The sequence below is a fragment of the Lissotriton vulgaris genome, chromosome 5 (genome assembly GCF_964263255.1).
Source record: "Lissotriton vulgaris chromosome 5, aLisVul1.2, whole genome shotgun sequence".
NCBI lineage: Eukaryota > Metazoa > Chordata > Amphibia > Caudata > Salamandridae > Lissotriton > Lissotriton vulgaris.
The window spans coordinates 1,401,854,996-1,401,872,237 of record NC_141693.1 but is presented as its reverse complement, the minus strand read 5'-3'; the positions used below and the strand labels follow the sequence as shown (position 1 = coordinate 1,401,872,237).

Below are 17,242 nucleotides of genomic sequence, written 5' to 3'. Positions count from 1 at the left end.
TGGTAGTCTCATTATGCGCCAGCATGTGGTTCTTCACAGAGAACTATTGTAGTAGTATAGTGTCCCATTCTGTGTGGGCCCATCCTCTTCCCTGCTGTATTTGCTGCACAGCAGTGTCTGTTGTCTCTGCTTTCGTCCATTTCTTGACATCCACCAACCAAACTTTAACACTGTGGGCAAGTTTGCCCTTTTTTTACCATGGCTGTATTTCTTTTTTTATGGTTTAATAAGCTTTATTGAATTAATATTAGTCACAAAACATAACCCATTAACCTAACAAGTTAGATATGAATTAACAGAGGGGATAACGATAGGCAAAAAACGGAGCAGGAAGCTGTTTACATTTTAAGGATAACAAAGGAAACCAGCATCTGCAATGCAATTGGCCTCGCAGTTGTAAAAAGTTAGAGCTATTGGCGCTGTAAATGACAATGCCTTGTACTTATGTTTATCGAGTGAATGTATGTGGTGTGGAGTTGAATTATGTGGGTTGGATTGAAATTATTAGTTGTGGAATTTTGTGGCGAGGAGTGGATTTGTGTAGTGGAATTATGTGGCATGTGTGCAGTGGCATTATGTGGATAGTTATTATGTGGTATAGAATGTACTGGAATTGTTTGAAATAGGGATCTCTAGTTGGCAGCGGCTGGCGCCCAGATACAAATAGGGATCCTTCTTCCTTAGTCAAGGGGGCTACACCCTTTAATAACCTCTGCTCACCCTGTGGTAACATAGCACGAGCAGACAGGCGGCCTATCTCAGAGGCAGTGTGAAGCATTTATTACCATACACTATAACGCAGGGAAGACGCTACAAACTGACACCACAAGCAGTTATAGAAAAAAAGTTAGCTTTATATAGACGGAACACAAGGCTTAAAATCTCTCAAGGAGCAACAATGCACATAATTACAGATTCACTTCAAAAGCAATAAAGGCACTCCCATATCGGGTGGAATGAACTTGGTTTGAAGCCGGGGTCCACGCGACCCGGTGGTGCACAATGTACCTGAGATTCAAAGGGGGCACGCCACGCATCCTCACAAGGAAGCCGCGGTGATGACAGGTGGACCCGCAGCGGGTACAGCTCCCAGCTGTAGCGGTCCGCGGCATGCACTCACGATAATCCTGGGATGGGGCTTAAATGCGGGCACCCAGTGGCACCTGCAGGTGGTAACAAGATCCTCGAAGTGGAAACTAGTGCAGGCATTTAGCGGCACAGCTCCTCCGCTGCAGCGGCCCACAATAGCGATAGTGATGATTCTCGTAGGACGGCAAATACGAGCACTCAGCAGCACAGCTCCTCAGCTGCCCACAATAGCGATAACAATGTCTTTGGTAACGCAGGCAAATGCATACTATAAAAATAATCGCCTCTAAAAGATGCACTTTACTATTCGGAGCTCAGGTATACTAAATTAGACTTTCCTATCATGTTCCTTGCTTCAATTAGGATTATACCAATTCATACAGTCAATTTACAATAGGGCGCATTCGCGCTGTGGTACTGAATGGCAGTGGCACAGCGCCCAGAGCATCTAACATCAGCAAACACAGAGGAGACAAAAGCGAAAAATGGAAGGGAGACCCACACCAATGGTGCCAGTTCTAACAGGAATTATATGGAGTGGGATTGAGTGTAATGGAGTCTAAATATGTAGATTGGTATATTGTGGCGTGTAATGGAGTTTAATTATGTGATGTGCTGATAAGTTGTGCAGCTTGATGTGGAATTGTGTGGTGTGGATTGGATTCATGTGTTGTGTAATTGTGTTTTGAATTATGTGGTGTGTTGTCAAATTGTGTGGAATGAAAATATGTGGAACTGAATTGTGTGGCTTGGAACTGGTGCGTGAATGAAATGAAGCTGATGGGAATTATGTGGCCTGGTGTGGAGTGTAATTTATATGGATTGTTGCTATGTGGCCTTGAGGTTTTATGTGGGGTGTATTTATGTGGCATTGAGTAGAGTGTAATTATGCGGCATTGATGAATGTGCATGTATGTATTTTATCATCATTAATAGAATAGACTTTAAAGACAGCTGCAGATGACACTGTCAAAAGACTTTGATCTGAAAGGAAACTCACAAATCCCTGTTTATAAAGAAGCAGGCTCTCTTAGTGCTATGAGGCCATACCAATGGCAGCTCACACTATAAGAGTACAAGCAACATAACTGTTATTACACAGGTAGTAGTCCGTGTCCACACTTGAATCACCCCCAAAGAGAGTGTGTATTCTTACTCGCACACACTCCAGACAGTAAAACTGCGAGCACACTGACTTCTACAACCAAAAAGGCAGTAACACTGCGAAATTAATAAATGAAATGGGTGCAGAGTACTTTTAAAAGTACTATACTTTCAATGTATCATCACATTCACAGCTAGTCACTTTCACTGCCTATCTACCAATAATTTCTGGCGACAGAGATCTAATGTACCATCATGTTAGGCGGCACAGTGTTTCTAGTAGAGGATCTTCATTAATAAATACATAAAAACATATACTATAAATACACAGAAACACTCATGGTGCACAGCAGTCACACAGAGCACAAATAAATTGACATGTAGCCTGAACAAAGTGATAAAACCCACAGAGTACAGCAGGCACTTAGAAAGTACAACATCCTAACATAATAAATGTTCCCATTGGACAATTTAATACCTCCCTCCTCACAGTGGCTTCACAGCTGGTTGTCTCCCCCTCTAACTTCTCCATTCTGGGAGATCTTAACATCCACTTTGACAACCTACTTGATCCCACGGCATCAGAGATACAATCAAACCTGGCGGCCATTCAACTGGAACAACTAGTTCCTTCAGCCACACATGAATAAGGGCATCTTCTTGACCCAATTTTCAGCAATAGCGACCAGCTCAAAGTAGGCTCGATCAACAATCTCCCATGGTCTGACCACTCCCTGATACCTTTTACCTGGACCACGAATAGACCGCCTCCCTCTCTATTTACTTCCAGGAAAACTCGAAACTGGTCAAAACTCCCTCTTGATAACTGGATGAAGACCCTCAGTAGCACCAGACCCTCCCTCTCTCATGATCCCACCTCCAATAACGTCAAATACGAAGAGTGGCTAACAACCTCGCTGGACTCCAGTCTACCATCACGTCCCTCTAGATCCAAAAGACAAAGTAAATCAGCCCCGTGGTACTCAGAAGATCTCAGAAACCAGAAACGTCTATGCAAAAGACAAGAGAGGAAGTGGCGCCTATCCTACAACCCAGCCGAAAAAACTATATACAGGGAAATGATTAGAAAGTACAAAATGACCATAAAAATATCGCAAGCAGCCTACTGCATCGACAAAATAGCAGTGGCAAAATCAAAACCTAAAGAAATCTATCACGTAGTTAATTCTCTGATAAAACCTCTCCCATCTGCCTCTGATAAGAACAGTTCATCTTCCAAATGCAACGACTTGGTGGAATTCTTTTTCCAAAAAGTGAACAAAATATACTCCTCCTTCTCAGACCCACTCACCGACCTCCCACCTCAATGCCGGGACTCTGGGCTGCACAGGGACTCTGAGCTTAAATCAGTTCCCTTGATTACTATGGAAACCCTAGAGAAGATAGCTCTACAAATAAAAACCGGCTCCCCATGCGACCCGGCCCCCCCAGGTTCACTGGTCCTAGCTAGTAACATCATCTTCCCCACCCTTTTAGAACTGCTGAACTCCTCCATACTGAGTAACACAATACCCGTCACCTGGAAGCATGCAATGGTACGGGCCCTCTTTAAGAAACCATCCCTCGATCCAGCCAACGCCAGTAACTACCGACCAATTTCCCTACTCCCATGGGTTTCTAAGATCCTGGAGAAGCACGTTAACACCACTCTAACGACATTCCTCGAGGACAACCATCTCCTTGATGCTTCCCAGACAGGCTTTCGCCCTAAACATGGGACAGAGACCGCCCTACTGGCGGTTACCGAGGAAGCAAGACGGATCTTGGATCGAGGGGGATCAGTGGCAGTGATCCTCCTCGATCTGAGTGCAGCGTTTGACACGGTGCACCACAAAATCTTGCTGAACCGTCTTGCCGACCTAGGAGTGTCTGGAGGTGCACTGTCATGGCTGGAATCATTCTTGTCCGACAGAACCTTCCAGGTTTTCGATGGTACATCGGTGTCCTCCAGTAGGCCACTAGGGTGCGGAGTGCCGCAGGGTTCCTCCCTAAGCCCCACACTCTTCAATGCTTACATGAGGCCGCTGGCTGGGATTGTGCGTCCGCATGGTGTCAACATCATTTCCTATGCAGACGACACCCAGCTGGTGGTTTCCCTTGCACAGAAGAGCGGGCTTCAGTCTTCACCTGATCTTGCGGCATGCCTGGAGGACGTAAAAAGATGGATGTTGAGCTCATGTCTGAAGCTCAACGATGATAAAACTGAGCTTATGCTCCTTGGCCCAGCGACTCCCTCCACTATGGAGCAACTATGGCCCCCTAGTATGGGCCCCCCCCCCCACTTCCCAAAGATAACATCAAAAGCCTTGGAGTATGGCTCGACAAATCTTTGAGCCTTAATACCCAGGCCACTAAGGTATCAGCTACCTGTATTGGTCTTCTCAGGGTGATCAGAAAAATCCTTCCCCTTCTCCCATTTGAGGCCAGACAAACTGTTATACAGGGCCTAATCCAATCACGGTTGGACTTTAACAACGCCCTGTATCTCGGAGCCCCTGACTATACCCTGCAGAAACTCCAGCGCACCCAAAACTGTGCTGCCCGAGCACTTCTGGGAGTGCCTCGGAGGACCTCCATAAAATCTGGCCTGAAAACTCTTCACTGGTTGCCTGTCCGGGACAGAGTTAAGTTCAAGGCTCTCTGTATCGCCCACCAGACCCTCTGGAATACAGGACCAGAGATAAACTCCTCCTTGCTCTCTCCCTACCTGCCCAACAAAACCCTACGCTCCTCAACCGCCAGACTTGCCAAAATCCCTAAAATCCTCAGATCTAGAGCAGGAGGACGTTCGTTCTCATACAACGCCGCAAGACTGTGGAACACCCTCCCTCTGCAGTTGCGCAACAATGCCAATCTCACCAGCTTCAGAAAACCGCTTAAAACTCTCCAGTTTAACAACTAGTAACCTCAGAGGTCAGGTCTGTTTCTAGCTCTAGCGCCTGGATGCCTCAGGGCAACTGCAGCGCTCTAAAAATCTAATTTTCATTTCATAATAGACAGTGACCCACAGAAAATGCACAACTGACACACAAGAAGAAAATACTGAAAGAAACACTCATTAAGAAGATAATTAAACAGAAAGCGGACAGTGACAGCACTCAGACTGCACTCAATGACACACAAAGGATGCAAAGGTTGTCTAACACCAAGAACGCAAAAGTTGCAAATGCTCGGTCCAGACTGGAAACCGATAAACTCAAAAGGGACAGTGACACACTGAGTAGTGATTGTGAAAGACACAGGGTAAAAATAGTAACACGCAGAGAATAAAGACAATGACACACAAATGGGAACATACATTAAAACTACATTTATAATAAGTAACATACAGGGTCTATATAATGACATGCAAAACATCTTTCATTTTGAAGAATAGCAAATCCGTAGTCTGCACAGTAATTACACATACACAAATAAACAATTATTGCAGGAAGCCTCAGTATGAATGCATATACTGCCAAAGACATGATGAAATTATCAAGATTTGGGTCACCAGAGGAATCCATGTCACCTTCACAACAGGTTTTCAGTGCAGATATTTAATTAAACAAATTGATGCATTGGGGCCATTACAACGACACACACAAGGCACTGACAGTGTCACACACAAGATTGTGATAGTGACACGCACGTGGCACATATACTGAGTGCACACTGTTAACTAACACATTCAATGTAAGCCGGCAACACCCTGCACACATACATATACTTAGAACAGAGTGCTCCTGAGGCGGAAGCCGGGAGTTAGGACCTATCCAAACCTTATCTGCTTTCCCCTGCCGAGAGGCTGCGAGGATTTTAAAATCACTTTTTGTATGTTTGCACTGCATTTTATTTGTACCTGACTTTGCTCCCTGATAATTTAGGCATCTTAATTACTTCTTGCTGGGCAAACCGAGGGCCGATTTAGGGCTCTGCTCGGTTACAGGTAGCTTCCCCGGGGGGCAACGACTTTGGCCACCATCTTGGGGCGAAAGGCTGGGTCAGCGCACTAGTGGTCGGGCGAGTGACGGCCCGGGCTCTATAAATAGAATTAATAATTTAGCGCAACCTACTTAGAACAGAGTGCTCCCGAGGCGGAAGCCGGGAGTTAGGACCTATCCATACCTTACCTGCTTTCCCCTGCCGAGAGGCTGCGAGGCTTTCAAAATCACTTTTTGTATGTTTGCACTGCATTTTATTTGTACCTGACTTTGCTCCCTGATCATTTGGGCATCTTAATTACTCCTTGCAGGGCAAACCGAGGGCAGATTTAGGGCTCTGCTCGGTTACAGGTAGCTTCCCCGGGGGCGACGACTTTGGCCGCCATCTTGGGGTGAAAGGCTGGGTCAGCGCACTAGTGGCCGGGCGAGTGGCGGCCCGGGCGCTATAAAATGAATGTCATTTCCCATCCGCGCAGCGGGCGGGCGCGCCGATGGCGCGCCGTAGGCACGCCAGAGGCAAGCCCGTCTGGGCTTTGTCCTAATTCCATCTTACCTAGGGAAACTGGTAAGGAGGTCTACAGGGATCTCGGTATGGCACTCCTGAATTGTAGATCCCTACCGAAGTACGCAGTAGAGATCAACCTTATGATCCAAGAAGGTAATCTCGACGACCTGTTTTTAACTGAGACGTGGCTATCCCCAAATTCTGAGTTTGATATCGCTGCTGCCCTGCCGGAGGGATTTCTTATCTAGTGTCAGCATAGACAACAAGGGAAAGGAGGTGGACTTGCCATAGTCTACAAAGATAAACTTACCTGCAGAATTGAAAACTGTGATATATCAGACTCAGAGAGCGTCCGGTTCAATATTCAAATAACGCCCAACAATTCCCTCTCAGGACTTCTTATTTACCGCCCTCCGGGCTGTATTAGGCAGTTTACAGGGTCTTTACTGGACACCACTTTAGCTGCAGCTGTTCTATCCTCAAATTTTTTGATTCTGGGATCTACATTTCGATGACCCGAACGATAAAGCTGCCACAGATCTTTGTTCTGACCTTAAATCCTTCGAGTTGCAACTTATGAATAAAGAGGCCACTCACGTTAAAGGTCACCTTTTAGACCCTATATTCTCAAATAGTAGTCAGCTTAAGACGACCCCCCCACTTCCTGTACCATGGTCTGATCATTTCTTAGTGCCATTTTTCTGGAAAACCTGTACAGAGGGGAGACGTGCAGCTGTTCCTCGCACTCTAGAGGGAGCCTGGTCCAAGCTCTCCCTGGAAAAGCTGACACTAACACTGGAACAAACTACCCCTTCAACTGAATCAGATCCTCTGGTGGCAGATATTAGCTTTCGCAATTGGCTTAACAACTCCTTGGATGCGGTATTACCTCTCAAAACGGTCACAAAGAAGAGTAGCACTTTTAAATCACCATGGTACACTGTAGAGCTTAGAGATCTCAGAAAAATGTGCAAAAAATTGGAACGCTGATGGAGGAAAGATTGGGCGGTTAATAACAAAGAGGCCTATCGATCTGCCCTGAGACTCTATAAAACCTCCCTGAAAAAAGCTCAGGTGGCTTTTTTTGAGAATAAAATTAATTTGTCATCTAATTCCTTGAAAGAAACTTTTAAAATAGTCAAACAACTTTTTAAGGTCCCTTCGCCAGTAATCACCCAGGAATGCACTGAAGCAAGATGTAATCAGCTAGCGGATTTCTTTGATTCCAAGATACAAAGAATTCTTGATAGTCTCCCACAGAATGTTGCTATTCCTGGTGGCGACACTCACCTGGCACCTACTTCTGGCTCTCTGCTGGACTCTTTCAGTTGCACTACCAGGGAGGACTTCTGTAAAGCCCTATCTGCTTTGAAAAGTGGTTCCTCGTCTGACCCTGCGCCCTTGTACATCCTCAAACGGATCGCAGATACTATTGCCCCTTTAGCAACGGAGCTTCTAAACGCCTAATTTTCTTGTGGGGTTGTGCCTCCTAATTGGAAGCAGGCCAGAGTCAAAACGCTTTTAAAAAAAACGGGGCTTAACCCGTCGGACCTGGCCAATTTCCGCCCTATCTCGCTGTTACCCGGCCTGGGCAAAATTGCTGAAAAAATGGTCAACCAGCAGTTTTCGGGGTTCCTTGAAAACAATGGGCTGTTGAGTAACTCCCAAACGGGTTTTCGCCCGGGACAGGGCACGGACACTGCCCTGATAGTGGTAGCAGAGGAGGCAAGGTGTATCTTAGATTCAGGAGGATCCGCAGTCGTGGTCCTCCTGGATTTAAGTGCAGCATTCGATACGGTGGACCATGAAATATTAACTCGCCGTCTCACCAGATTGGGCATAACAGGAATGGTCCTGAAATGGCTGGAATCCTTTTTAAATAAACGATCGTTTAGGATTTGGGAAGGCGGTGCCCTGTCTAAGTCTACCCCCCTCCAGTGTGGAGTCCCTCAAGGCTCTTCGTTGAGCCCTACTTTGTTTAACATATATATGGCCCCACTGAAGGAGGTGGTGGCTCCCTTTGAAATCAAAACAATCATCTATGCGGATGACACCCAATTAGTCGTCTCGCTAACCCAACAAGAGGGATGTCTGGATAATCTTTCTGCTTGCCTTTCCGGAATATTCTCCTGGATGACCAGTTCGCGGCTCAAACTTAATGGAGCGAAAACTGAGATCATGCTCCTGGGCCATCATCTCACATCCTTCCCCAAAGCCTCTTGGCCCTCCTGCATGGGCGAGTTGCCCGCATCAAAAGAAAAAATCAAAAGCTTGGGGGTGTGGTTTGAGCCTGATCTAACCTTTAAGACGCAGGCACAAAGTCGTGCTCTGACCTGCTTCAATCAGTGCGGAAAGTTTTTTCTCTTTTGCCTCTCCAGTCCAGGAAACTACTGATCCAGGGGTTAATATTATCCAGACTGGATTATAGTAACGCCCTGTTCTTAGCGGCCCCTGAAGCCACCATTAATATCCTACAACGGGTGCAGAACGCAGCAGCTAGGATGCTCTCGGGGGCCTCAAGAAGATCTTCGGCCAGACCAGCTTTGAGAGCTCTTCACTGGCTGCCAATTCGCGAAAGAGTTATCTTCAAATCGCTATGTATCACCCATAAGGTGCATCTGGGCAAAGGACCCCCCAATTCTTAGAAGCTTGATCTGCCCCTATAAAGCTTCCCAGGCTCTCCGGTCGGACCTCGTAAACCTAGCCAAAGTTCCTAGAGTTAGGAAGGCACGCACAGGGGGACGCCGTTTTACGGTAAATGCGGCAAAAAATTGGAATTCTCTCCCCAGTCGGATCCGTACTGAACGCCGTTATCTTAAGTTTCGAAAGTCCCTTAAAACATTTCTTTTTCCCCAAGGACCTTTAAGTAACAGTACCCTCCTCAGTTTGGTCTTTGTTCTATTTCTTTTGTTAGCGCTGGGACGCTCTGGGGCAGCCATGCGCTTTATAAATCAAATTTCATTTCATTTCATATAGGTGTCCAATACAAAGACATGCTGGTTGCATGCACAGGATGGAGGCAGGGACACATAGAATGTACATGCTTTTACAAACACAACAGATGCACACACTGAAACATCCAAATTATACAACATCCACACACTTTGTTGAAAATTATCCAAATTACTGATGCTGACATATGAGGACATCTGTCCGCAAATGCAAGTTAAGTGCAAATGAACACAGTCACAGATTGTTAGATCTCGGGATCTCTAGTTGGCAATGGTATTCACCTTTGTCCAAATAGGGGCCCTTACTTCTAAGTCAGGATAAAGGATTACACTCCTTAGTAACCCCTGCTTCACCCCCTTGGTAGCTTGGCACGAGCAGACAAGCTTATCTCAGAGGAAGTGTGTAAAGCATTTGTGAATATACACAGTAATACGGTGAAAACACTACAGATGGACACCACAGAGGTTTTATAAAAATAAGTATTCTTGATATAGACTTAACACAAGACCACAAACGACAAAAATTCACAATACTGTACTTAAAGTTGACTTAAAGATGGTAAAAGTTACTTCATTCAAGTTGATGATAAATGCGAGAAAGTTCTCAACAAAGTACCTGGATGTGTAACGCAAAATGAACAAAAGGCTTGCAAAAGGGGAGATGCGTCGGTTCCGTGATCCGGGGGAAATGATGAGTCGTGCATCAATGCTTTCGCAGAGTAGGGAATGCGTTGTGATCCTTAACGTTGCGGGATTGATGCGTAGATTCTCGGCTTACGGTCCGGTTGTGATGTGCAAAATGGCTCCGCGATGATCCTAGTGCGATGCGAGAAGATGGTGCCCTTGATGCGACGATACGATGACGCTGCGATGACGATGTGTAGGCGCCCTGGCAGCCTTGCGACGACTCTGTACTTCGGAGCCGCAACAGGCCATGCGACACGCTTCTCCGGTGATGCGATGGCGACTCTCTCAGTGGCGTCACGCTTCTCCGGTGATGCGACAGCAGGCAGCTTTCGACGAAGACACGCTTTCTGGGAGATGCGGCGGTGACACACTTCTCCGGCGGTGCGACGATTTCAGCTGTGGCGGCGACACGCTTCTTCTCGTTGAGTTGCCCTTCCAGCTCCCAGCGACAGTTAGAATTCCCAGCAAGGAAATTCAGGGGGGATCTGAAGATGAAGTCTTTTGTCTCTGAGACTTCAGTAGGAGGCAAGCACAGTTCAAGCCCTTGGAGAATATTGTTTAGATAATGAAAGTCCTAAAAAGTTCCTTCTCCTTTACTTGGCAATGAAGCAACCACTGCAGGCCAACCCAGTAAACAGCACACTGGCAGAGGGGCAGTCAAACTCCTGCAGCTTCCTTGGTTCTTCTCCTTGGCAAAAGGTTTCTTGTTCCAGAAGTGATCTAAAGTTCTTGGGACTGGGTCCCAATATTTACACCCCCAAATCCTTTGTTCTCTCTCTCTGCCTAGTCCAAACCAGTTCCTGAGCACTTTGTTTACATGACTCCTTCCTTCCTTTCACTGTGCAGGGCAGAGATATCAGCTGCCCCACAGGAGGTGGAGCCAGCACAGGGGAGGGAAGGCACAGCTCTGGAGCACTTTGTTGACATGATTCCTTCTCCCCTTTCACAGTGCAGGGCAGAGACATCTGACACACCACAGGAGGTGGAGCTTGCATTGTAGCGGGAAGGCCAGCCCTATTCAGGTCCCAGGTGCAACTCCTACCTCCCATCTAGATGCAAATCTCTCCATTCACCACTGGGCTACCCCAGCCTGTCTCCTGGAATTCCCCAGCCCTGCCACTCACAAACCCATACAAGGAATACACAACCTAGCAGAGGCCGGCCTGGACAATTAGGCAAGAAAATACCTTCTTTCTAAAAGTGGTATTTTCAAACACAGAATGTTAAAACCAACTTTACTAAAATATGTATTTTATCATTCTGCGTTCAGGCCAACTAAATTCTATTTTCTACCATGTTCCCTGAGTCAGTTAGGATTATAAGAATGTAATAACCTAACTGCCCATTCTGGCCTATGTGGAACAGGTAGCCTGCAGTAGGTAAAAACTAAAATTGCTGCAATTCACTATTAGGACATGGTACACACACCAGAGCATGTCCTACCTTATACTTACAATGCACACTGCCCTTAGACCTACCATAGGGGTGACTGATGTGAAGCAAAAGGAAGGTTTAGGGACTGGCAAGGGGGTGCACTTTGCCAGGTCGACATGGCAGTGCTAGACTGCACACAGGCCTTGCAGGCCTGAGACACATTTTACAAGCTGCCTCTGTGGGTGGTGCAAGCCCACCAGCAGCATTTGATTTACAAGCCCTGGGCACACATGGGGCACTGTACTAGGGTCTGACAAGTAAATCAAATATCACAATCATGGAATCACTAATTAGTACCTCAATTTAACATAGGGATCACTTGCACTGTGGCACTGAATAGCAGTGGCACAGTGCCCAAAGCATATAACCAGCAAAAACATATAAAAAACAGAGAAGCCAATCCGTCAAAATGGAAGGGAGACTCACGCTAATGATGCCAGGTCTAACACAGATTTTACGCAAAAACAACGTGCACATGTGAAAATATTCTACCATTTTAATGCGATATTGAAGATATTTTAAACTTCTGACAAAAAAAACAATTTAGCAATCCTTTTAAACTGCTTACCCAGTGTGAGCACGGTAAATGATACGATATTCAATAATCTTACTGTGAAATCAAACAGATGTTGCCTATTATAATTAGAAAGTAGCTTCCATTAAGTTATTGCAAAAGCACAGATGGAGGTGAAGGGCGAGGTCAGAGGAAGGCATGTACAGCACAGAAGATATTCGGGGAAAGAGCAGAGGCCCCGGCCCTTCACAACATAAACACTGTATGAACACAGGACACTTGGCCTCGGAGGGGTGGTGAGGTGGATGCAGGGGGAGATTAAAGGAAGGCAATGGGCCTGTGAGCAGTGTTGTGGGAGAGTGTGGAGGAGGCAAAGGATGATAAAGTGAGGGATGTTGTTTCAGCTAATAGGTAACTGTAAAAAAGTATTGATGGGATGTAAAGCAGCAACAAAGTGAAAGAAATGTGTGCTGTTGCATGCTGCAGTAAACATGACATGAAGGTTGTAAAACGCACTCTCAATATGCTTAGCGTTCATAAACATGAGATGAAATGAAAGTTGTAAAACAGGCACTCTAAACAGGAGCAGTAAACAAAGAAACAAATTAAATGTAGTCACTGCAGTGCAAATTAAGCTTAAATTTAACAAATGAGAAAACAAGCAGTGCACTTGGAAGAGTGGTGTGGTGGGAGGTAGGAGGGGTGAGGGTGATGTATGGAGAGATGAACCCGTTTACTGCTGCGGACATTCTGCCGTGGTGCGGGCATTCTATTGCGCGGGCGGGGCTGCATCGGCCAACGGTCGTGCGCAGCACCCTCAAGGTAGTACTCACGTTGGCCGATGCGAGCACGGAACGGGTTAAGGGAAAGCAAGGGGCCTTCAGGCAGTGTTGTGAAAGGGGAGAGGGAGAGGCACATGAAGATAAATATATCTAAAGCGATGGACTTGGCCCTAGTTTCAGCTAACAAGTAACTACAAGCCACGCCTAGCCCACTTCTCAATCAACCACTTCTCCCAACCATACACAAGAGAGCTGCCTCATTTGGCCTACTGTAGTGAACTTTGTGACCCCGTCAAGGGGTAGAAGAGTGCCATAGAAAAACTACACTAAAATAGGCTAAACAGTTATATGAATGTACGTATGTGGATGCTTGGAACTCTCCCCCGCCTAGAGACCGGTACAAAGCCAGCATAACCTAGCATAAATTGTGGTAATTGTAAAAAACACTTGAACATTTTGAAATGTTTTAGATGAAGGAGTGGATGAATGAAGATAGATTCATCCTCGTCAATCTAAGCCCTCCCCGTTACGGCATTAGGGGTGGACGATCAATTGGAGATAAAGTGATGTGCTAAAAAGCTCAGATTTTGTAGTTTGTGTCACGAGAAGTAACATTTCTTCATACTCTGATCTCTGATTTCCAAAGTTGCCTGTTCAACCGCTGGACCACACTTCAGATGCCTCTCAAATGTTTATTTATTTGCAGAGGGCATTTACTCTCCCCGCCCCGGGTCTAAATTCTAAATACAATGTAATCACAAGGGGGATCAGTAGACTATAGGCTTCTTACCTGGTGATAAATTCTCCTCTGATGGCAGCTGCTGCGCTGCTCCGTAAACTTCTTGACCAACCAGGAGTCTATGGTGTCTCCAATCAAAAGCGGGGGGAGAAAGTGGATTATACCGGTTTCCATGGCAATAAGTGACTGGCGAGTGGTGCAGTAATCTTGGCAGCGGAATGTCCCTGGCTCCCACAATGGGGGCGCTCCACGGCCATTTCCCGTGAGCGGATGAAGGCTCTGAGCGGACCTCACGAGTCTCGGTGACATGACTAATTGAGCAGCCAGCCTGTTTGTGTAGGCTTGCACTCATTTTTCCGAGCACACTCCAGCGATACTTCACTATTGGCAGCCACTATTAAATGGAAAGCGCACATTGCGCGCCCGCCATTGTCCCCTGAATGCTCTGTGGACGCGCTGCAAATTCAAGTGACACCATTGTCCCACATTATTTATTAAAGAAAATAGTGCTCTCAGACTAACTAAAGCATCCCGTGTAACGAGCGAAGTAAAAGGTCCAGTCCTTATGGGAGGTAACAAATGGAGACAAGGCAATAACAAGGTGGCACGAACAAGCCTCATAATGGATCAGAAGCCAGCATTTACCAAGGACAATGACACCAGCCAAGGAGAGTGGGCGAGGCTTCCACAGCATACTCTACTACAGCATGCCTCGCAGAGCGAGCATCGCATGCGCACTGCAGCGCTAGGCTGGACCTAAAAAGGGGGCGGGAAAATAGGATACACTTTGCAGTTGTATTTCTTTTGGCAGGTATTAGTGCTTGTCAATACATTTACATGTGTGCCCAACAACCCTTAGTCTGTGTATTTGGCCAGGTATACAGGCTAGGATATACCAGCCTACTCTCCTAACTGACAATCCTGTCAGTGATACAACTTAATTCCGGAATTGTGCAGTGATCCTGCAGTCCCATGCAATAAGGTGGAACCCTGCCAGTGGGGTAAGACATCGTAGACCATGATCAGTCAAACCTGTGTACATTTTTATTTTATTTTTAGGTGTCAAAAAGGGTTGGTGTTTAGATCTCTTCACTTAGTTGCGTTTTTACACGTTAAACATTGATAAATGCAGCCTCCCTCCTGAGTATCCTGTGTAAAGTCTTCCTGATCACATTGCTAAAGTCCGATAAGGATCCTGCCAGTTGCAGTTACTGTGAGCCTTTACCACTTATAAATAATGCTAATACCATTTTAGGAAAGGTCTTGGCGAGTAGGCTTTCTCCTATGATGCCTACTATAAAGCTTTGCTAAGATTTTTGACTTATACCAGTGGTATACTTATACCTCTTATAAAGTTTGCACGATGTTTGCCTTATTACGTTGCCTCAACCTGGAGCTAGAGGCCTCAGTGATGCTTTTAGGTTCCTCAATTGCGTGTGATTCTATAGAATGGCCCTACTTAATACAGCAGTATGGCACTAAGTTGCACTTTTATTATATGGGTAAAGCTACTCTATACCTTCCCTGTGGCTAAATACGATTAAACCCCTTAGTTACCCTTCCAATTGCCATTCAATGCAGCACATGGTCTGGATGTCCCTTTCCCCAATATTATTTACCATTTGTATGGAACTGATTTCGTGCATGCTATGGCAGCACCATGCGCTCAAGGGCCTTAGCTTTAGTGCACGTTGTATAGCCTTTTCCCTATATGCTGATGACACCCAAGCGTAAACCTGTCTCCAGTCATGAGGGTGATGTTAAAATAAAAAGCGCTTAATTAAAACAAATCCTGGATACATTTGCTCACATAAGAGTTGGATAAACAGAATGTATTTCTTTTGAGGGCTGACAGTGTAAAAATGCCAAGCAAGTGTAATTTCAGTATAAATTGGCATAGCATATTGCTTAGTTTGTATTCAAATATGGTGCATATCGTACTAAGATCTCTTAACGTTTTGGGACGATGCCAAGATATACAGCTATAGTTCTGTCAATCTATTTTCTTTTCTTGACTCCCAGGTTATCAAGGATCTGGAGGATGAAAGGCAGAAGCATGCTCAAGATACAGCAGAGGGTGATGATGTCACATACATGTTAGAGAAGGAACGTGAGCGGCTTATCCAGCAGGTACATATTTGCAAACTATTGAAATTAATGGTACATTGGTGTGAGTAATGTCCAGGAAGTTCAATCATAGATGCTGAGAGAAATTCTGAACTTCATTTTATTTTACTACCGCCCCTTATGGCTGCTGTACAGAAAATAGCATAACCATCACAGTTCGAGGCATGTGGGCTGCTGAATTCATATCTGCGCATAGATCGCCGCCTAGTGTTGGGTCCGGATGATTGCACATTGTTGTCCTGGAAGAGTCTTCGAAGTATCACGAGATAGGTGGCTCCTTCCCTGACTACAGTGCGCATGGGCATTGACTCCATCCTCAGATTGTTTTTTTCCGCCATTGGGTTCGGATGTCTTTAATTCCCTCTTGTCGGAATCGATAGAAAAACTTTCTTGAGACCAAAAGGTCTTTAGGCTATACGTCGGTATTGTCTTGCGTTCGGCTTTACTTCTTCTAGCTCGGCTCCGAGCCGGTTTCTGTACTTCCGCGTGCTCTCGGCGCGGAAGGCCTAGTCGACGTCTTGACTTATCGACCATCCATCATGGACCGAAGTCCATTCAAGAGATGTCCGGTCTGTAACTCGAAGTACCCCCACATCGACGTCCATCCGGTGTGCAACAAGTGTCTGTCGCCGGACCACGATGAGGCCAAGTGTATGGCCTGTTCACGCTTCAGGTCCAAGAAGACACTCAAGCTTCGACGTGCTGCGTGCCTGGAGGCCCAGCAATCTGCTTCGGCGCCTGCCGACATTTTCGATGCTGGGGATGTCGAGGAAGAATATATCCAGGACGTCTCGGAATCAAATACAGCGTCGGACGTCGAAGAAGACTACGACGCTGATGCTGAGGTGTTCGAAAGCAAAGAAGTCGTCGAGGAGGTAGGAGACGACGACGGTGCCCTCGGGGCCATGGAGGATAGCTCGGACGAGGAGCTTCCTCAAACTGACTCTGGGGCCGTGCCTATTCATAAGGCCCAGGTCGAGGGATCGCCTTCGGGCCTTACCCAAGACCTCGATATGGGTTCCACGGCCCGCCTTCAGGCCCGGCCACGGACATTGTTACCGAGCCACTCCCTGGCAAAACGAAACCGAAAGTGAAACCTACGGTCTCGACGCCAGATACTGCGCAGGTGCAAACATCGAAACCGAAAGTGCGCATCCCTTTGGTCGGATCAATAACTTCGGAGGCTTCGGCGCCGAAGATGGCTGTCGAGCCGAAAGGCCAAGTCAAGGGCGTCGAGACGAAGTCTGCCGCGCCAAAGACTAAAGTGAAGGTGGTCGATACTGGCGCGTCGGCGCCGAGGACGGTCGACGCCGGCAAGAAGAAGTACTCTGCTTGCTCTCCGGTCTTGGTGGAACCCCTTTCACCA

At 46.4% G+C, this 17,242-nt stretch overlaps 1 protein-coding gene across 1 annotated transcript in view; it reads left to right on the top strand.

Annotated features, from left to right (window-relative positions):
- Window positions 1-17,242, top strand: part of CTTNBP2NL (CTTNBP2 N-terminal like) — a 238,603-nt gene that overhangs the window by 193,809 nt on the left and 27,552 nt on the right. The window contains exon 4 of the mRNA XM_086923348.1: window positions 15,772-15,879. Within this exon, the coding sequence (XP_086779474.1) occupies window positions 15,772-15,879 (108 nt within the window). The remainder of the gene's footprint in view (window positions 1-15,771; window positions 15,880-17,242) is intronic.